Here is a 22,501-nt window from a genome sequence, read left to right as displayed (position 1 = left end):
ATTTAGTTTTCTAGAATAGAAGTTTTCTTTGGTTATTCTGTACGAACCAGTGTAATATCTAATGGAGGAATTGTTTTCGATTAATCTCCAGCGTCTCACCTCACAGTTTTTGTTTTGACACTCCTTAAATTGAAATAGAATAACTTCAAAGTCAAGAGAAGTTTTCAACATTCAAATCTGTTAAGAACCCACAGGGATTGTGCTTGTTTTTATTTGTACCTCATCTCATAAATTTAAATCCCTGAAATATTATTAATATTAAATGAAAGAATTATTGCTCTAATGTTTTGAGTTTCTATTTCTATAAGATCAATACTTTTAGTAGTTTCAAACACTGGATGCAGATCTTATTTTTTGGCCAATGCAATTTTTTGATGGCTCCACTTATTTTACTGTCTTTTAATTTTCTGTAAATTTAAGAAAATCGTGTTTTCCAAGTTTAGCTAAATTTTTCTTCCATGTGGACGGCAAGCCGTGGATCTGAGAGGAGGAGATCAAGTATCTGTGTCTTTTTCAGAAATGATGGCATGATGGAATGGGAGATGGACAATTGGATTGTTGCTTCATTTGCAGTAATGAGACCTTTGGTTTGTTCTTACCCAGAAAAGAAAGTGCAGATTCGAAAGGTGAAGTTCTCGCTTTGCTTGTCCGTCTCTTTTCCAACCATCATGAGATGCGGATAATGACTGAAAGAAAAAGATCCCTGATACAAGCAGCTGAAAGCAACAGAAGGGCTCTGCATTAGAGATAAGATGAGGAGCTCTGTCATCTGCAGAGTTCAGAGTCAAAACCTCCCTTCACTGCAGCTAACTGAGTCAGTTGAAGTGGTTCAGATATCTTATTATTATGTATGTTGGACAACTGAATTTTCATTTTTTCTGGGTGTGCCACAGTCATTAGAAGCCTGGTATTACTCTTTGTGGAGAGGGATGTCAGAGACTCACCTCTGTTACAGGTGAAATGGATGGATTTATGGACACTTAGATAGATGGATGGAGATTTTAAAAAATCATTCAAAGCTTAAATGTCATATATTATTCCAACTAAATGTATAAATAATTCATGACACCCCGCGCACATTAAATGTGGTTCTTATTCTCATATTGAGCATCCGACACTCATAAAAAATGAGCGATTGCGACTCCTGGTTAAAACAAAGCTACTATGAGTGGCATCATGCTGGTGAGTTAATGGAGCCATCAAAGAAAAGACTCAGTAGATTATAGGCAATTTCTTAAAATCACAAGTTGAGCACATACCTTGTGGGCCAAATATTAATCTGTATTTTATTTGTATTCAGAGGAAGTTGCAAGTCAGCCCAGTTAGCAGAACAAGAAATGTTTCATGCAGTATTGATGCAACAAGGCCATGTAAAGTTGAAGTCCCTTTATTTGTTTGTTCCTGCAGGAAAAGTGTGATATAGCAAATGATTTCTGTCCAGACTAATCAGTCTGGTTTTCGGTAGCTTTGTTAGGGCCTCTCCTTAGAGTTTGTGAGTTTCAACCTCATGAACTAGTTAACGCTGGAGTCCACCGCTGATGGTGCAGTACTCCCTCATTGGAGGGGAGCTCAACCAGCCGTGCGACTCCCTGCTAGGGCCATTTACCACTCGGTCCTAGCCGTCTCACTTCCCCTCCCACTGCGGGACAGTGAACATGTAATCTGGTCACAGCAGGCCTCCAGGCAGACACACACATACACACACACACCTTGAGGTAGCTTTCCTCAGAGCTTCTCAGTTTCCCTTTCAGCCTTACAACTTTCAGTTTTTTGTATGAGTTCTCTAGCAAACTTGACCTCTTCATCCGACTTGACCTCTTTTCCCTCCTACCTTCTCAACCAGACATGCTCTTTATTGATGTTTCTTGTTTTCTGGTAGCTTTTGGCTTGTATTGATGTTAATTTGTCTTGTTATAAATATGAATTCCTTGGCTATAACATTTCTACTATTATAGTACAAATATGTAATATTTGTAATATTTAATGGCAGAATTCTCAAAGGTACAGAGCAACCTCTGACTACATCACTGAAAATCTCTAAAGACAGTAAAAAAATTGCATATATGGAGCTCTAATATCTGTACAAATACAACCAATTATGACTAAAATGAATTTCTTCTTTAAGAGAAAGAATGAATCTGTTATAGAACATATTTTCTATAAGATTCAAAGTGTATAATACCTTGGATTCTCAAAATATTTATTCATTTATTGCACCCATACAAGGAAGTTTTTTTTGTTACCTAATAATTTATCTTAGCAGTAGAGCTCTGCAGGTAAATAGTATCTGATTGCTGTCTAAAACAAAGACAAAATTATTACAAAGTTCAAATTGTAAACTTTATTTGCCATCTTATATTACCAGTTAGCATTGTCAGTACATCAAGCATCAACCTCTGTGTTATGCCTGTGAAGAATGTGTGTGAGGTTTGCAAAAGATCATCAACTTTTCCAAATCTAGGATGTTGCGTATCAGATGGAATCAGACTCTACAAGAGGATAAAACAGAACCACTTTGCTATGATAAGTTTTGCTAAAATTTAACTCTCTGTTTAAGTGTGGCAACACAAAGGAAACGCCTACATGCCACTGTGAAAAGCACAGCTTTCTCTCTTTTTTTTTTTTTTGTTGACTCAATGACAATGAAATTGACTTAATCTTTTTTGCTTCCACACTAAAGGGTGTTGTCAATGTGGCTTGCTACTGATTAGATGTGTTGCTTTCAATGGTCAGAAAGCTGGCTTTGACAAGCAGACGACAGATCAGAAAAAGTCGAGCTCAAATGTTTCCAATCGCCACCCAATTCCTCAGTATACCTCTAACTTTAAATGACCACTAGATACTAAGATGGTTTTCAATTAGCAAGATTTAGTTTTAATGTGGTTTTTGTCAGACTGCCTTGGGGCTTTTAGCTGGTCTTTGAAAAAGATTTTTGCTTTTGATGGCTACTTGTTTTCTGCTTCTTAGTTTTACAAAACATTGTGCATTAAGAAACATAGCAAAGCCCTGATAGATGCTATATGCTGGGTTTTCAAGCAATATGCTTTGGAAATCACCTCGTTTAGCCACAAATAAGACAGAATTGTAGTTTCTGACAAACATTTATCTTTCTTAGAGTTGCCTAAAAACTTTTTTTTGTATTGTGTCTTTGCCTTGTCTGCTGCGTGTTGTCACAACGTTGGTTTTTGACAGATTTAGATCAGTCCCACCTGAAAGTTTAGAGAAAAATTTGTCACGACCAGTTTAAAAAAGCGCAAGTAGCTCTTGCCCATGACAATTGAAACATACTGAATGACTGTTGCACAGTACTGTGTGTTTGTGTAATTGGTCATGTTTGACATCACATTCTTGTGTGCTTTGTTTGTGTTTTGTTTTACCATATGTGAGCTCCATATTGGTTATTCCCGTCGAGCCTGTGCAACGCCTGATGGTCATCCATCTTCCGGCCCCTCTGTCACAGGGCCTCTCAGAGTGCTTGGCACTGGCCATTAACCAGCCGCCACATTGTGCTCTGCTCTACATCCCATCAATCGCTCATGCCAGCAGTAGCCATGTGGCCATATCTTTCCCTGTGGCCCCGTCCCTGTTGTCTTCCAGTGGCTCTTTCTGCAACCAGACGGCTGCTCGGAACTAACCCCAGCTGTCACGGCCGTCAGTGGATCATGGTGTCCAATCTGTCCCCCTTTATGACTCACACTCGTATCGACTACCAGTTACATACGCAGCAGACCACCCTTTACACACACTGTGTGCCAGCAGTGCAGTGAATCACAGCAAATTAGCCAAGCACCCCAGCTTTAAATGCTTGAGGGGGGAGGCACTCAAAACATTAAAAAGCAATTGATTGTGTGGCAGTTTGGCAGCTCCTTCCTCGTGTCGTGTGTTAAACCAATGGAGCGTTCTGTGGTGCTCCTCGTGTACGGGGCAATATGGAGCCACCTGAGCGTGGAAGAGAAAGAGGTCACAGGTAGCAAATTAAATTAATTAAAGTAAATTGAATTAAATTAAAACACAATAAAATAAAATGATGTACAGACAATTAAATAAAAATAAAAGAATAAAAAGATTTAAATAAATCACAGTAAGGTAAATTAGATTTATTATAAAAAAATGTTGAAAAATACAATTAAAAAAATGTATGTAATATAACAAAATAATAAAATAAAAGAGGTACTTCAGCATACATATTTAATTATGAATGCAAATTATGCCATTTATGTTTAACCTTCCTTTTTGACCTTTCTCCTGCAAATCTAGGAAAACACCCAAAATAAAATTTAGCAACCATCTGAGCTGTAATTTGATTCATTTTGCATAGTGGTGCAGAACTTCACAATCTGTAAAGCATAGCTAAAATATTTTTGCTTTGTGGTCAAATGCCAGTCATTTAAATGTTGTTCATTTTAGTCTGCCTGTTTCAGTTGAAGCAGTAATAAGTCCATTCAAAGAAGCCATCGGGATAACTCACTCCACCCTAAACACAGATCCAACACCGTCCACCACACACAGCATACAGAGCAGTTCCTGGTGCCAAATGACACATTAGTTCATTTTAAAGGCATCACCATCAATCATTTCACATAGTTTCTTATGCTGACGAAAGAACAAAATCATAAATGGAAGAGCAAAGAGCCTTATCTTTCTTAAACAACTTGTAAAAGATTTTATTAGCTTGTTTCTCCAAATGATGAAACATCAGACTACGGACAACTGACTGTCATAAAACTGTGTTCCTGCAGGCAACAGAAAGTTGAACTGAAACCAAATGTTTGTAGAGACTATCTATTCATCACAGAAGAAGAGAAATTTCTGTCCAGCTGTAATAAATCTGGAGAGCTGACCATTTCCTGGCTCTCATTCAAGCCCATCTGCATTACAACTTTACATCATATAAAAAGGACAGATAGCCCATAAATAAAGCACATCTTCTGGAAGATGATTCAAATTTAACAAACAGAGGTGACTGATCTCAAAATGGAAAGATCTGCAGAATCCAGTCTCCGGTTGTAAATGGAAAGGTTATACACTTGAAACAATCTCAGTTCCCTTTCATGTGTGTATGGCTTTGTTTCTGTTTGGTTAGTGGAACCTACAAATGTAAGCAATAAAAATGTGTGTTGGACACTAATGTGTGGAATAAATAAATGGTGTGCTGTATCAACAAATAAGCTGCTTAGACTGATGACTTCATGGGAAACCAGATTTAGTGGACAGCACTGGCTACTGAATTGCTTGGTCTTATCAACAAGTACACCACCTTGCAAGAGTTCCACAATTAGAACCACAAATTTAAAGGTAATTTAACTGGTATGTTGTATGTACACCAGATTAACAAAAGTTGATAAATAACATAGTAGTAATAAGTGAGGCAACATGAATAATACTAGGCTTACAAATTGTTTTACAATCATATAAAAATTTGGTGGTGGCAGCATCAAGCTCTTTTAGCTCAATCTCCTCTGACGAAATGTTGGAATTCAGCCACATTGGAGGGTTTTCAAGAGTAAATAGTGTGTTTAATGTCATATTTCGGTATCTGGAATGGATTTATGTTCAAGATTTGGGAAAGCCGCTCCAAAACCATTTTTGTACAGTTGCAGCTGTTATTGTAGCAAAAAGTAGAGGATTTACTAAAAATATGGATTGTATATACACACCATCCCTTTCAGATCTGTTTTTAAGCCTTTTGAAGCTGTGTATCCTTTTTTCACTTTTTACATATAGTCCCTAAAACATTTAAGTTTGTGATTGCAATGTGACAAAAAACTTAAAGGATATAAATAGTTCTGCAAGACAATATACATATATTTTTTAAAAAAAAAGAAAAATTATATTTATAAAGTGGAATCCACTGAAATATGACAAAATCCGTATTTATACGGTAAAAATTTTTGCAACCACAGCTGCCAGTATTTTACCGTAAATTAGGAATGTTTTTTTATAGTGTAATATTAATAATTGTTTCATTCTCAATTACTGTGCAATATGGAGACAATGTGAAACTCATTCGTCTCCTTTTTCTCCTGTTCATCATTTTTCTCTCCCTCTGTCGGACATGTGCTTCACTCTTCAGTTAGAAGGGAAATTTCTTCCCTTTTTCTTCTTTCTACTTTGGTCAGCAGACCTTGGAGAAAACTGAAAAACTAAAATCTCCAAATGATAAATTCATACACACGGCTCGCGCATTCACACAACTGCCTAAAAACACATATTGTCTGAGTGCAGAAACTCATTCCACATAATGGTAAATCTCACTTACGAACAGCTCATCAATCACACACACACACAGACTCTCAAATTCACTTCACACTGCCTGTGAGTGCCGGGGTAAGTGCAGCACCAGCCATGCACAGCAGTGCTGTCTTTTCCTCGTGACTTATCCGCCGTCCTCTTTTTCTTCTCCTCACTCTCGGCTGTATGTGTGTCAAGTGTGCATTTGCCAGCATGCACTGGCCCTTACATAGGTGAATTATCGAATTCCTCTCTGTTTCACCCCAGCCAATCCTTTTCTGGCGCAGGCTTTGAATAGACATTTACCGAGCCCCTACTTTCTGCCTTCATCGGATAGGGGTGAATCAGTGCACTGTGTGATACCCATCTCCCCGCGTGGCATTAAAATTGCTCCGCAGATTCAGAGGGGGGAACATAACATTGGCCTCATGAATTTATCTGCTGAGGCAGAATTTGAGATAGGGTTACATTCGTCCTTGGGTTGCTCCCTCTGTTCTCTCTTGTCTTTCAATCTTTTCATGCTTATTTCCTATACTCACTCTCTACTCCTTTACAAACATCTCACTCTCATTATTTTCCTCTTTTCTCCTCTGTTTATTTCTACTCTCAAGCACTTTCAGAGGATGATTACTTATGCTGTGACAGTGTCATTTAAAATATATTGCATGTGCATCTAACAGCATGTTGCTGCACGCTCCCACGGTGTGGGAAAAAGATTGAGCAACTTTATTTTTTACTTGTTGTCTTTGACAACTTTTGCAGTTTCAGCAAAATACAATTTGAGACACAAAGCTGATTATATTTGCAATTTTTACTTTCCTTTCTGCATAGTGAGTAATTTTTTTTGGAGAATCCTTTTGTGTGAAATGATTAATTTGTTTCATATTAGGTGCTCGGAAAACTCTTGATAAATGATCCCAGTCTGATTGCAGAGAAGAATAGATCTCCCATGAAGACATGACAAATGCAATTACATGCTTCATTTTCCACCTTCATCCTTTAATATGCACATTTGTACATATTTAAGCATACTACAAATCAATCAAAAACTATCCTTCACCATAGTTTTTCTCGCAGCCATTAACATGTGTCATAGTCCTGGATGAATAAAACGGTTGTGAAAATGCACATCTAATCTTATGTTTAGGCTCTGAGCACACTAACATATATTTATTTTGTTAAAACAAAATGCTCATCTCCTTTTGCACTTCTTGTCTTCATTGTCTGGAAAGAAAACCAGCAAATGGGTAAAGAAAACACATTAGTGGTACATATGTGTATAGACTGGATATGTGAAGATTATTTTTTTTATAAGACAATTAATTGAAATATACAGAGCCCTCCAGTGAACATGGGAATTTTGTTTTCTTTTGCGTTCCCTCACAAAACCTTTTCGTTCCCTCGCAAAAGTTTTTGCGCTCCCTCGCAATAATCTACTTATCAGTTATGCGGCATAATTGAATACTGTAAGCCTTTCTTACGGAGGCCGCCGTACTTTCTGCCTTAATACAAGGTTATGTAAGGTTTTTTCATATATGTTAATATCTCTTTGTGAAATATCTGACATTTTATATCTTTTTCTTTAGTATAGAAAGGCACCACAAACCTATGATGTAAACAGAAACTTTCTATGAGTAGGAAAGAAATAAAAATACATCCAAACTATTTGGCCTATTTCTGAGTTATTATCTCGGGTAATAAGCCATCTGGCAGTTTTGATTGTTTCTCTGTTGTGTTCGTAGTCTGAATGGTTTAAAGAGCTGCTTTCAGTTCCATCTTAGCCTTAACAGACATAAACATGCAGTAAAAAAATCGATTTTCAATCAGTTTTTTGCACCAAACAGTTAATAATAATAAACAAGTTTTCACTGAGGCTCTGTAAGAGCCATATGAATGAAATAAGTAATTATTGATATGACAGGAGCAGGCGGCTTTGACACCTGGGCAGTGGGTGTGTCGATGTGGGCGTGGCTCTCATCAAGTATGAATGGGAAGGTTACTGGCCTGCTGACTTTGTATGTATGAGGAAGCGGGTGAGCCGGGCGGTCAGTCCTTGCCAAGTTTGGAGCAGGATAATCAAAATGGAATAAATCGATAATTGTGACAGAACAAAGAAGAGGTTTGGAGTTGATTGATACAAGGACAGATGAGATTCCCCGAGTTATCCCCAATTTGGCCCTCTACCACTATTAGTTTGTCGTGTTTTATAATAATAAAACGTGCTTATTATTATTAAGTCTTTGGTGCAAAAAACTGATTGAAAGTCGATTTAATCACTGGATGTTTATGTCTGTTGAGGCTAAAATGGATCTGAACATGAAAACGGCCCTTTAAACCATTCAGACAACCAACACAACAGAGACACAATTAAAACTATCAGTTGACTCATTACCCTGCGATAATAACTCAGAAAAGTCAAAATTAGGATGTTTTTTATTTCTTTCCTACTTACGAAAAGTTTCTGTTTATATCATAGGTTTTTGGTGCTGTTCTATCCTAAAGAAAAAGATATGAAACTTCAGATATTTCACAACGAAATATTAACATTTGTGGAAAAACCTTACATAACCTTATATTAAGGCAGAAAGTACAGCGGCCACCGTAAGAAAGGCTTACAGTATTCAATTATGCCGCATAACTGATCAGTACAGTATTGCGAGGGAACGCAAAAGTATTGCGAGGGAACGCAAAAGAAAAAAAATCCCCCATGTCTCCTGGAGGGCTCCGTAGAAATTAATCAGGAAGTGGAAACATTTCTCTGGCAAACATTTTATTAGCAGCATACAAGCTTTAAAATTTAGTAAATTTTGCCTCTGCACCTGCATCAACCATTTGTGGTTCAAGGTGGCCAAGAAAGTCCAGCAAGTGCCAAAAATGTCTAGTAAATTGAATTTAGTTAAGAATTCGAGTTGCTCTTGTGGAGAGCTTCCTCAGAAATAGCAGCAAGCGTTTTTTTTGCATGCATGGTGAGGCAGAGATTTTAGAAGGGCAGCAACAAAGTCTCTTCTCTCCATGAAAAAGATCAAGGACAAACTGACTACAGAAAGCACCAGGATTGGGTTTCTTGCAGTGTTTCAGCCTTTACTTGATCATTTTCTTGGAAAGGCTGACATTCTACAGGAAGTACAAGGATTGGTGAAGCCCACTCGGACTAAAAAGCATCTGGAAAAGGTGACTTGTCGGAAAGAGCAGGAGCTTCTAAAAGAGGCAGATTTCAAAGCGTCCAATTGCAAAGTTAAATTTCTTATAAGTCATATCTGATACATGACATTTTTAAAACAACTAAAGGTAACATAGTTACTCGATTGTGCTATAAAATGGCACTATCGGCCTGGAGAATACGTAATACTGCCCTTTGAGGGTTTGTCATGTTATGCATTCGGAGATCATGATAGATAGATAGAAGACAATTGTAAAAACTTTGTCTCAGGGCTCCTTGTTAAAAACATATACATGCAAAACAAGAGAATACAAACAAAGACACAATATGTACCAACAAAAACCCACATTCATACAAAACAGCCAACCTAAATACCTTAGGCTTTTTGTGCTACCTTTGCCTTTCTATTACCTCAAACCATTCTGCTCACAACCTCCAACATCAACAAGGCAAATTCATCAACTGTCACTCACTTTCTCTGAGCATGCTCAATGTACGAGACGTGTGTGAAAATTCACAAAGATCAGCAGTTTCTGAAATACCCAGACGAGCCCAACTGGCAACATCAACGTTGTCATGTTCAAAGCCACTTCGGTCCTCTTTCTTCCTTACTCTGATTCTCAGTTTGAAATTCATCATGTTGTCTTCATGTCAATAAAATGGCAGCAGCTCATTGCATTCAGGCATCCAGAAACTATTTGTGTTGACAAGCAATTGGACAGATTCTGCCTCACAAAGTGTCTGGTGATTGTGTGTCTTTGATCTCAAAGCCTCTCATATGTTCGTTATTACCCTTTTTTAAGAATAAGTTTTTGAAATATTAAAAAAAGCCCTCCTGGGATTTCTGTCAGCTTAGGAAATATCCTGAATGTTGGTTTAACCTTCTTTATATGTGGCTTCTGCTAGATAAAATCACCAGCTTGCCTCCATTGCTCATAATGTAGCAAGATATTTCTTGTACACGGTCCAGGTAATAGCAGGGCAACCCTGGAAATCTCTTTGCCCCAAGGAGGGATTCATGCTGCAGACCAGAGTGAAAGACTGGGGCAGTTGGCTCTGTTTGCTGGGATTACCCCAAACATAAAGGGCACCTTAAGGCTTTTCGTAAAGAAAGCTTTAGCATAGCAGAACAAGATGAAAGGTGTTGCATTCCACACAGATTCATATTCAGCTATTAGCTCTGGGCTCATATCACAAGGTTTCATTTGAAAAACAGAAGTGTTGTTTCTTTTTCTTTTGCTTGTTTTTTTGGACTGATTTTATTTCCTGCTGTTTTGAACCTTCAGGTGGGCCATCTTGCAGTCTTGGGGATCTGTACAATCCTTCAGTTTTTAAAGTATCCCCTCAATCATCAGCAGATGTTTTTTCCACACCGGAGTGATTGACCGAATACGCTTTCTCTGCATGTGTGTGTGTGAGAGAGATTGAGAAGCAGTGCTGTCGTGCTAAGTTTTTAGCAGAATTACTTCTACCCTGCAGTGTTCTCACATATAAAGCACACTGCCTTCGCACACACCAGCAGCAATATCCTAACCGCAGAACCTCACACAGAGAAACCGACTGTCAGTCGCTGTGTGGAATGTGTTGAGTCGGGTTTCCTTCTTGTAGCCACTCACAAGAGATGCTTTGTTTTAACAAACACTAGGGAGGACAGCCTTGGTCACTATTTGATGTTCTTGAGGTTTTTAATGTTCCTCCTCTCTGGTCTTGTCTGCCCTCCTAACATTCATGTTCTGTCTGATCTGCAGCACATTCAGTCCTTACCTCGCAGGCTTTCTTCTATCCAGTCTGGGGACGATGCTCAGTTCATAGTTTAGACAGTCCGTTATCAGGTTCAAACTTACAAGATTTGATAATGTGTACTAGAGCTATTTTCGGTCTATGTGAACGCATTACCTGAGTGTGTCAGGTAGTGTTAGTTTAACATCACTTTCAAGCATAACACAGGTTATAGTGATAAATATTTAAAGTTGGAGCTGTCATGCATTGAGCTTTTTGCCCTGGTTGAGGTGGGAGTGAATCAGATATATTTTGTTATATTTATAACCCCTTGTTTAGATTAAAATGACTTAAATCCACTCCAACAATTTGCTAACAGAAGCAGAATTTGGAAAAATATTGGAATGCTATCATATATTACCATGATTATAATTTGAATGTAATAATCTCTGAGACAAAAAGACATTTATAGGCTTAACACCCCCACAGATGTTCTCAATGTTGTATCTATCTATAAAACTTTCTATATGTCCATCTAGAAACAAAACAGTGTTACATGTCTGACTATCCATACAAACACACAGTAAAATTCAAATTTGATAAATTAGAAAATTAGAATTAGAAAATTATTAGCAGAATTACTTATACCCTGTATACAATAATGATTTTGTTTTTTCAATAACTAAGTTCACAAAGTGAAAAACATCATATAAATGACTTCTGCTTGTTATAATGATTTCCCACTTACAACTAATGGAAAACATTGAAGATTACAATATTACACCAGACCAATAAAAACAATTTAATACAACAATGTGGGAAAATAAAAAGAATGTTTACTACCTGTTAAAATTTATTTTCAAAAAGTATCTTAATCTTGCAAATAAGCCTCATCGGGGTATGTATTCTAATTTATTGAAAATGACTGCATACACTTACAACCATTTGCTCATCTAATGTCTTTAGACATTACATCCATGAGGCAGTTGGTCCAATAAACCACCAAAATAATATTGAATTAAAATAAAACATATCGACTTTAAAGTAATCGGCGTCCCACCTCAGTGTGCTTTTATACAAAACAGATTTTTTAACCATAAACTGTTTTATTGAAAGGATAAGCTCCCTTTAGTTTGATCTTTGTTCCCTGAGCAAATTCTCAACTAACCTTATCTGGAGTCTGGGTAACACCAGCCCTGAATGTAAATCACTTTAACAGCCCGTTGAGTGTGCTGGACATCCTTCAGCCCTAATGGATCCAGCAGTAAAAACGCTCACTATTTGTTTGACGTTTATGTGTGTGTCCCACCTGTCCTACAGAAATTATACAGAATCAGCAAATTTACAGAGTAATGAATATTAGCAGATAGTGATCATGGTTTCACCATTCTGAGCTTTTTACCCAGAAGGAGCACTCATTAAACTGTTTTTCTTATTTACTGTACATTTCTTCTGGTCATTGAGTCTTCATCAATGTATTTTACTGCCAGAAAGGGGATATTTTCTCATCTCCGCTCTTGAACAGGATCAATATCTCCACCAAATCATGTGCATACACTGAGGAGCTCAGTAAACATCACCTCATACATTTGTAACAGATCGTGGGTCTGCAGCATCCGTTATCTTCCTTCACTCATATGCACACAGGACAAACCTGAAACATATATTGTCTATTTGTGTCAATCTCCTTTTCATTTTCTTTCCGCTCAAGCTTGTCAGTGAAGCAACACACACACAGTAAAAACCAACGCTCTCACAGTCTTACAAACACGGAAAATCGAAATCACAAATCGGCTTAACTCTCCCTGACATGTCTGTGAATTAAGCCTTTCCGTTGCTCTCCCTTTCCCATTATAAAGGCATTGTCAAACGCTGAATCAGTAACAGGTAGCCCACAGCTCCTGCTGCTTCTTTCTTACCTTTTCCTTCCTATTTCCTTCTCTCCCTTTTGTCTCCTATTTTGCTTTTATCCCCCGAGCATTTCATCCCTCCATTTTTTTCCTGGTTGTCTTCAGAATGACCTCCATCAGTTCGTTCCTTAATAACTTTCCCCTGTCCTTATGCAGTCTTATTGTTTATTCCCTTATTCTTTCTTTTATTAGTAATGGAAACCAGTGGTGAAGTGGCTGCACATATTTTCCATTTTCTATTTTATTCTGTATTTTGCTGTCAAATTATAATTATTATACATTTTATTAACTTCAGTGTTTCACATTTTAGCTCAATACACATGGGTTGTTTTGAAAACCGACAGATTAATATGAAGCACTAAATTTCCAGAAACATGTAAAGTATTTAAATGTATCCCGACACATAACTAATGTTACATCAAGCATAAAAATTGTGATTTAACAACTCAGCTAGCTTTTCTATAAATTCACTTTAATGGTTATGCACGTCATTTCATTTACATCGGGTTTTTTTTTTGTTGCAGTGATTTTGACGAGTGACTATTCTTCTGTATGCTTTAGCTCCTACATAATGAGAGAAACTGAGTTGCCTCCAGTAGTTGTTGTTTACAGTTGCCATTTTTAAAAGCTCTAATAAGAATAAAATTGCCACTCTTGGGAACTTCCTCCAGACCAATAAAGACAGGTACAGAGTTATACTGTGCACAGTTTTTTGTCTCCCCTTTCTTCATAGTTTGCTCTCAATGAGTCAGACTTTCGTCAGATCCTTTTATAGAGGCTTTGCTCAGCAGTTCTTCAGCCAGTTTTGTTTGTTTGCTTTGTTTACCATGACTGCCAGCAATACTGTGCAGGATGCAGGAGTTGCTACTTCTTATTATTTTTAATTTATTTTTAAGAAAAGAATAAGGCATTCTTGAGGATTTCTTCAGCTTTGATTTCTTAGTTTTTCTAATGGTTCTTCCACATTTTACATTGAAAGATTATTTTTTACCCTAATGGCTGACTATTTTAAGAGTATTTTTGTTGATGCAGAAATTTGACCATAATCTATGATGACTAACAAAAATAAGAACATTTCATGCAAAATTGATACTGAATAAAATAAGAAAATATGATGACCTAACTTTTTCACATATATTAATGCAGAGAAATCTCATTTAAAGTGAAGCTCTTGTGTTTTTAAAAAAAAAAAGTTTGGTATATTAGCAGTTAATTCTAGTTTAGATTAAGGTTTGTTATGTTACTAGAAAACTCCCTGGTGCACGTTGTTGCTTCTGCCAAATGTCAGCTGGGACAGACTCCAGCCCCCTGCAGCCCTCTGCAGGATAAAGAGGCTGTGGATAATGGATGAAAGGAAGCTAGTTTTTTTCCCCTCCAGCATAGTATTCCAACAGCTACTAGCATTTGCTCGGTTGTGTTGCATAGAAAGAATATTCTTGTTGCCTACAGCAGAAAAGTATGTTCAGTGAAACCAGTGTTGTGAGTAATTATTTGTGAAAAATTAATGCTATTTTTTTTTAAGGAAAAAAATGTTTTTTGTTGTTGAAAATATAAATATTTCAGGTCCTGTGTGATTACTCCCCCTAATATGCTAGTGGAGGAGTGATAATTTGGGCGTGTTTTGCAGTAAAAGGAGCTGAACTAATCCACATATCATTTTTAAATAGCTAAAAGTCAATCCAAATCGGGTCAGCAACAGAAAAACAATCCCAAGTACAGTGCCAAATAATTTTGAGTGTAGACAATGCTGTTTGTGTTAACTGCAGCATTTTTTTTTCTTCAGTTTAAAAGATTGAATTGCTCAGTAGTGAAGCTTTAATGATACATGTTCAGTCTTTTTCACAACTAATAATTTCTAATATGCTGCACTTCAAGAGAGGGAAAACATGTACACTGTTCTGATCTCAGCGTTCCACCCAGGGCGTTTGATATTTTGCAGTTGTAACTCCAAGAGGTATCACAGAAGGTTTGCATACTGAGAGGCAGGGAGACTGAGGAAGAGGAGGAGTAGGAAGGAAACAGAGTCAACTGGCAGTGTTGTGAATGCAGGGTGTAGACAAGCGGAGCGATTCTGACAGGCTGTGTCTGCACAGTTTGTTCTCCAATAGGCCCACACAGAGTCACCAGTGGGGTGCACACATGCACACTCTCGCAAACGCGCACTATCGAGTTGAACGCTCAAGCACTCACAGGCGCTGTCAGTCAAGCTACACACGGCGTACTGCAGACTTATCGGCACGCACACACACGGCTACGTTTTTAGTACAGGCACACACAGACAAAGTAGGAAGAGAGGCGAGTGGAACAGTGGAAAGGACCAGTTTTGAATGGTCTCCTCCCAAAGCTTCAGTCCAGGGGAAATGGAGCTATCCTGACAAGGGATGAAAGAGCAACAATGGTTTCATCACTTTCTCTCATGTTTCACTGCACCATGAAAAAGAAGCTTCCGACAGCCTCATCTGCCCATTAGGGAAAACATGATGTGCATTATACCAAGAAGAGGATGCTGAGCAGTGAGCATATGAGAGGCGATGAGGACAAGCAGAGAGGGAGAGCAAACCCTCAGACACAGATATGGATGATTCTGAAGGGACTGAAGGTGGCAACATTGATCTCAAAATCTACCCATTTTCAGTTGCTACCTATCGATACCGTCTCCTTTTATTTAGTCTGGCCTGCCTGAAGCCTCTGCTGAGAAACATTTCCTGTCATCTTCTTTTAAATTTACCTACCATTCCGTTTCTTTATTTTCATGACTATTTATAGGGCAATAAATCCCACTTATTAACCTGACAGGGCACACCTATGAAGTGAAAACCATTTCAGGTGACTACCTCTTGAAGCTCATCAAGAAAATGCAGAGTGTGTGCAAAGCAGTAATCACAGCAAAAGGTTGCTACTTTGAAGAAACTAGAATATAAGGGGTATTTTCAGTTGTTTTACACTTTTTTGTTTAGTGCATATTTCCACATGTTATTCATAGTTTTGATGCCTTCAGTGTGAATCTACAATGTCAATAGTCATGAAAATAAAGGAAACTCATTGAATTAAAAGGTGTGTCCAAACTTTTGGTCTGTACTGTATATATACACTGTATATAGATAGATAGATAGATAGATAGATAGATAGATAGATAGATAGATAGATAGATAGATAGATAGATAGATAGATAGATAGATAGATAGATAGATAGATAGATAGATAGATAGATAGATAGATAGATATACAGTATATGCGTATATACGTATATACAGTATATCGCTATGGGGAAAAAATAAGAGACCACTTAAAATGATCAGTTTCTCTGATTTTACTTTTTAAAGGTATATGTTTGAGTAAAATGAATATTGTCCCTTTATTCTATGAACTACTGACAACATGTCTCTGAAATTCCAAGCACAGATTTATTTATTTGGAGAAAATGAGAATAGTCAAAAAAAAGCACTGCTTCCAGAACTCAAATAATGGAAAGAAAACAAATTTGTTTAGAAACAACAATACTAATGTTTTCACTCAAGAAAAGTTCAGAAATTAATATTTGGTTGAAAAACCATAAGGTGTTCAATGGGGATAAGTGCAATGGTTTCTTAAATACGTATATGATGTACATATGGAAATATGTACCAATATTACCCAAAGTTAAACTGACAGTTAAAAATGTGAAAAATAAGTTAAAAAAAAAGAGAGACCACTAATATGTGTTCTATTCAGAGCTCATGCCAAGAAGGACAAACAATTTTATTATTCTTTTCTTTTGAAAAATTCTGCACTTGACGGTATGTAAAAACAGGTTATGTGAACAACCTTGGCAACTTCCTGTTCTGCTTTAGAGGATTCAAGACCCTGTAAATTTAGATAGCATTCCAAGAAAGCTGCATAAATTAGGATATGTGCAATATTTTGATCTTTTTACCAACAAAGCAGAGTATTTGCAGAATAAAGTTGTTAGACTATCATGAGCACATCAGCAAACAGCGTTGCTTTTTTTCAGAGAGAAGTTAAAAATACAAACATGAAGCAGTGCAAAAAAAAGATAAAATGAAAATTCCAACTCAGTTATCAGGAGCAGATGATTTTATGATATCTAAAAGTTTCCACAGGTCAAATTGAAGGGGAAATGACTCAGTCCTGATCATTTTGTTCTTATTATCTTTTCTCCTCTTTCTCCAGGGTGCAGTGATCACACCAGCCATGGACCACACTATGTCCATGCAGCCTGCCAGCATGATGGGCCCTCTAACCCAGCAGATGAACCATCTGTCACTGGGCACTACAGGAAGTGTGAGTACCCCTAATTGCGCCCTCATGAATCACACACAAAAAAAAAGACTTGAACGAAATTCTGAGCTCACAAGAAAACTCTGATACACTCTGACACTCAAGGGCAACTTCAGCCATTACTGTGTGATCACAGCAGTAAGATTTGTGAGCAGCTTTGTTGTTGGGTTCAAGTTTAAAAAAAAAAAAAAGAAGAAGCTGCACCAACTTTGCCCTCTACTCCCAAAAACAACTTTTGTCATTTCTTGCACACTTTCCTTCAGGATTTACTTTTCATTCCTGAATGAATTAGAGGCAAAAGTTTAGTTTAAGTGCACAAACACAAAAATGATCAGTTGATAAAGGTTTTTATACTGAATTGAAAGCAGCCAAAAAAAAATGTGGAGACCTCCAAAAAACTTGGAAAACAATTGATTATAATGCCTCCAAGAGATAACAACATAGTATCTTGCCAACAAGATATTAAAAAAAAGCAAAGAAGCGTGGATTTTATGCATGACACCTTAGTTATTACTTAGATTTTAAACATTTGATAAGAGATCTGACTGAAGCTCATCCAGTGAATAATGATAAGCCATATAATAATTGCTTTAGTGTATTTGTATTATACTGTATGTATTAGTCCCTTATTGACTGTAATTTTTGACATGGAGATCTAAAATAACTTTTATAACTTCAAATCCTGCAACGCAAAACACTTGTAATTCTCAATAAGATAAATAATACAACCTGAGATAAGCATCTTAGGTTGTATTTGTCATAATTTTTTAATAAACCCTGGAAAACACAGTTTGTGTAAAACTAACCAATCTCTTCCTGCTTCATTAGAAATTAATATAACACTAGCTGCCAGGAGCAGTTAATCAAATGCATTTATTATTTGATCATCAGGAAGTGTGACCATTGCTCCAAAACTGCACTGCTGATGGGATTAAAATTAGGTTGACTAATTTGGAGCCATTTTATCTTTGAAAACATTTTTTAATTTAGTTCAGAAACTCCGAAGCGAGTTTCTGAACTAAAGAGAGAGGTTTTAAAGCTTCCTCTCGGAAAAGCCAAACAGTGTTAGTCTGTCGCCACATGTTCTCAGCCATAAATCTGTCATATTATTTAGTTTTAAACCGCTTGCATTCACTGCGAGATATTGAGAGAGCGTATTTCCTCCCTAATCTTCGACATTAAACAGATTTCCTGCAGAGCTTACTCCCTCTGCTCTCCACCCTTTTCACTTTCACCCTCTGATTTCAGATTCTTTCTCACACTTTCTAAATCACACATCAAACATATCTCTCCATCAGTAGCACTTAATGTGCTCATTCACTTGCTGTACAGTTGGCGTCCCCACATCAAGAAGACACCCCCTCCCACCTCCGCCTTCACATTTCAGGATCAAGTCGACTTAGAGGTGTCACACCGCTCTGAAGCTTGACTGTCTGCCCTAACCCAGCTGCCTGGGGGCAGACAAGCAGACAGCTTTGCTCCGGTGCTACGTTTGATCTCTCTGTGTGAGTTTGATTGAAACAGTGCTGTATTGTACAGTTACCCATGTGTTTCCAGGTGAGCTGTCAGCGACTGTGACGCCATGTTGGCTCTGTCAGGAATGCCCCCCTCATCCTAATCTGCCCCAGCTGTGCTAACAGGCAGGATTAGAGACTGGCTAATCTATGGTGATGGCTTCTGATGTCTGATGGGTTCTGTTATAGAAGAAAGTGGGTTACGGTATTTTTCCTCCCTTTTTCCGTGTCTGGTATACCCCCTTACTGCCTGCTTAGCTTTCCCGAGGCGATGTGCTGTGCAGCAGAACTCCGCTGTGGCCGAGCGGCTCACGCAGCACGCCACGCTTGATCATCAATGGGGATTGAGACGCGTTTCCTGTAAAGCTGATTCTTAAGCCAGATGTGAAAAGCCTTTCATTCAACCTAATTGTGAAAGCCTGTTAAAGGGGCTTAGAGCCCAGGATGTTCAACTATCCGTGTAGTAAACCGGAGCTGACGGCATATATTCTTCAAGCGCATTCCTCGGATGTAGTTGCACATGTGGTTTTGGGGGCTTGTTTTGATGGCTTCTACTGGTCACGTGACTTCGTCCTGGCCACAGCAGAGCACCTGCAGTGAGTAATGTCTCCAGAGTCAACAACTTATCCAGACTGGCTCTGGCAGGAGAAGCCACACCTCAGAATAATCTTGGCCGTTCCTGGACTCGCTGCGGCTGTTTTTCTTCCTTCTCCTCTCCAAAAAAAGAACCGAATGTTCTCCATCCGCCCAAGCTGTGACACTCTGATGGTGACCGGAGCTTTCCGAGAACGCCGTGGTATTTTGCTGTGTGGTTCTGGAGGAAAATTGTGCTTCATAACGAGGGAGCGTGGATTACCAGCTCCTAACGGTCACTGCCTTGGAATTTTAGCTGCTTCTCCGGAAAAAGTTGGGTGTCTATTTGGCACAAACAACTTGATTACAGAATACTGAAGAACCTCAGGCTTTCTGTTTATGGATGGCCCACATAAACATGCCATCCATGCTGCTCACTGATTTATGACACCATGTTTGGTGCATATTGCTCCTTTACTGATTTATTTATGGTCTTTGAAGTCTCAGCACTTAGCAGGAGTCTATCTGTCATGCCAGTTTGCGCCTGTTAGCTGCTGTGCATCTGTGGAAGTGCATATGTTCCCTTTGTCATTTTGTCACTGGTGTCTGTGTGCGTTTGCATGGCTGTCAGTATCTGCATCTGTGTATGAACTACTTGATGTTTGACATGACAAGAGGTGACCTTCCCTCTGTGCTCTTCATCCTATTCCCGTCAAGGCGTGTACAATTCAAGTCTACGTTGTAATGGTGGTGATTGACAACTTGCTTTCCCGGAAGACGCACAAAGCAGTTTCTTATTTTATATCAACTGTTCTCCTCGGTCCTTTAAATCTTTTAGGACATTGGCTTTTTCTTTATTTTACCAACCTTCTGCTGCACCGACATTGTAGCATTTCTGCTCTTTCCTTACACTCAAATGGGCAAGAAAGGTTCCAATCTACACTTTACAACATTTCCTTATTGCTGAACTCTTGCAGTCAGAGAGCCAGCCTTACTTTTGACTCCAAAGTACTTTTGAGTTGATCATTGACTCACATCCTGAAGCTACAAAACAAGCTCAAAGCATCAAGCATCCTCTTGCCAGTAAAGCTCATGTACTGTGTTGGCTTACTCCAAACATCTGTTGATTAGTCTCATCCATCCATTTTTCATAAATTGCCTGGTTCATTCAGATTCAGCTTTTCAATCCTAAGCCATGATATTGTGTTATTTTATAATTGTCTCGTGAAGAACGTCACCTGGGCATTGCACAGTCTGGTTTCCCAATTGTAAACAATCTATGCCTCTGCAGAAAGAAAGACTTCAAGTTGTTGCCTTCAAACCCTTTTCTGATTGATTAGCAGCAATAGTTGATTTTCTAAGTTAATTTACCATTCCATCTTTGCTTTGTATGAACACTCAACTATATCAAGACCAGCAAACTGCCAACTTTAAACGGAGGTCTACACATTGGTGATCAGTAACTGAATTGCATTGGGCATCTGGTGGCTGATTTGCTTTTTAGATCTTGTGTAAGCAGCAAATGTTTACTGGCTTTAACCTCATTCAACATATAATATAACAGTGAAACCTGTTGTTTGTTTTTGTGCATGTTGGTTTGGATTTGAATAATTTTACAACCTGGCAAAGACTAGGTCTATTGTTTTGATATATAAAACCATAGAAATGAAAGTGGGTGTATCATTACTCTCTATATTCTGCTGAGGCTGGCAGTATGGACGAATGTTACTCCTTTTCATAAGTTCAGCTACTCCTTAGAGCTGAGGAAGCAGGAACACAGACACTTAAACGCACTCATCTGTGCCTCGTTTCAGTTTTCCTGGGCTCAAATAAAACCTCCATTGCTCCACTGATGGTTAGAGTTTGAAAGAGGCACTTTAATATCAGGCATAGGTATTTTTCAAAATGAATAGTTTGGATTTCACTTCAAAACAAAAACAGAATATATCAATAGAAATCAGAGCCTATCCCAAACACTCCACCACCTTCAGTGACCTACACGGAGATTCCAATGCATTAACTTATTACAAATTTAGATTTTCCACATTTTGTACAGTTGCAAACTCTTTGGGTTTTATGTGACCAACACAGTGTAGAAGGATTGGTTTTTTTTGGAAATGAATAATAATAATAATATTAATCTGAAAAGTGTGCATGTAGTTTTGCTGCAATTACAGCTGCCAGTGTTGTTATGGCGATATCTCCACTAGCTACATACACCTACAGACTGAAATGTTTGCCCTTTTCTTCTTCTTCACCTAACAGTTCCAATTGAGTCAGATTGTATGGAGAACATCTGTAAATGGAGCTTTTCAAGTCAAGATCTGGACTTTGACTAGACCAAAGTGATGCATGATTTTTAAGATCTAAACCATCGTTGCTCTGACCATATGTTCAAGGTTGTTGTCTTAACTGTTTTAGATTTCCTCTATATAGCTCCCATTCATTTTCCACCTTTGACAATCTACTTAGACTTAGACTTAGACTTAGACTGACTTTATTGTCATTTTGCATGCACAGGGTGTATACAGAACGAAATTTCGTTGCATACGGCTCAGGACAATGTTTTGAGCTTTCAATTGTGAGGTTACTCCAGAATAAAATAAAATACAGTATAAAAATATGAATATAAAATATAAAGTGCAGGAGTGACAGTAAAATATAAGTTATTTAGCTCTGTACATGTGCAAGGTATAAAGTGGAGACCAGATTTTAAGTGCAGTCCAGTTAAGAGTTCAGCAGTCTGATGGCAAGTGGGAAAAAGCTGTTTCGGAACCTGGTGGACCTGCACCGGACGCTGCGGAACCTCTTACTACAAAAACTTTGTATTTTCTTAATAAAAGCATCTCCACAGCATGATGCCGCCACCACCAACGTTCACTGATGTGCAGTGCTAGCTTTCTACCATGCATATCGTTTTATATGGTGGCCTAAAAGATCAGTTGTTGGACATTTAGCCAGGCTGCTGTTGGTGGTGAGCTAAATGCTCAATTCACACTCCCGCTTCCCTCCTTGCTCCCACCAAACATAAATTGTGATCTAAGTCATTTTGGTGCAGAGTCCCAAACCACTATGGCAACAGTGTATTTTAGTCTATCGTATGGATTTTCATCGTG

The 22,501-nt window shown here is 38.1% G+C and overlaps 1 protein-coding gene and 1 long non-coding RNA gene across 5 annotated transcripts in view; both read left to right on the top strand.

The window, feature by feature from the left end:
• rbms3 (RNA binding motif, single stranded interacting protein) overlaps window positions 1-22,501 on the top strand; it is a 334,935-nt gene that overhangs the window by 301,911 nt on the left and 10,523 nt on the right. For all 4 annotated transcript variants that reach the window (XM_032580204.1, XM_032580205.1, XM_032580206.1 and 1 more), the window contains one exon: window positions 17,191-17,301. In XM_032580204.1, the coding sequence (XP_032436095.1) occupies window positions 17,191-17,301 (111 nt within the window). The remainder of the gene's footprint in view (window positions 1-17,190; window positions 17,302-22,501) is intronic.
• On the top strand, window positions 62-8,034 carry LOC116730752 (uncharacterized). The gene is made up of 3 exons (XR_004341403.1): window positions 62-72; window positions 2,231-2,238; window positions 7,642-8,034. It is a non-coding gene; the product is annotated as an uncharacterized LOC116730752 (long non-coding RNA).

This window comes from Xiphophorus hellerii, chromosome 13 (genome assembly GCF_003331165.1).
Source record: "Xiphophorus hellerii strain 12219 chromosome 13, Xiphophorus_hellerii-4.1, whole genome shotgun sequence".
Lineage (NCBI taxonomy): Eukaryota > Metazoa > Chordata > Actinopteri > Cyprinodontiformes > Poeciliidae > Xiphophorus > Xiphophorus hellerii.
This window is presented reverse-complemented; position numbering and strand designations above follow the sequence as displayed.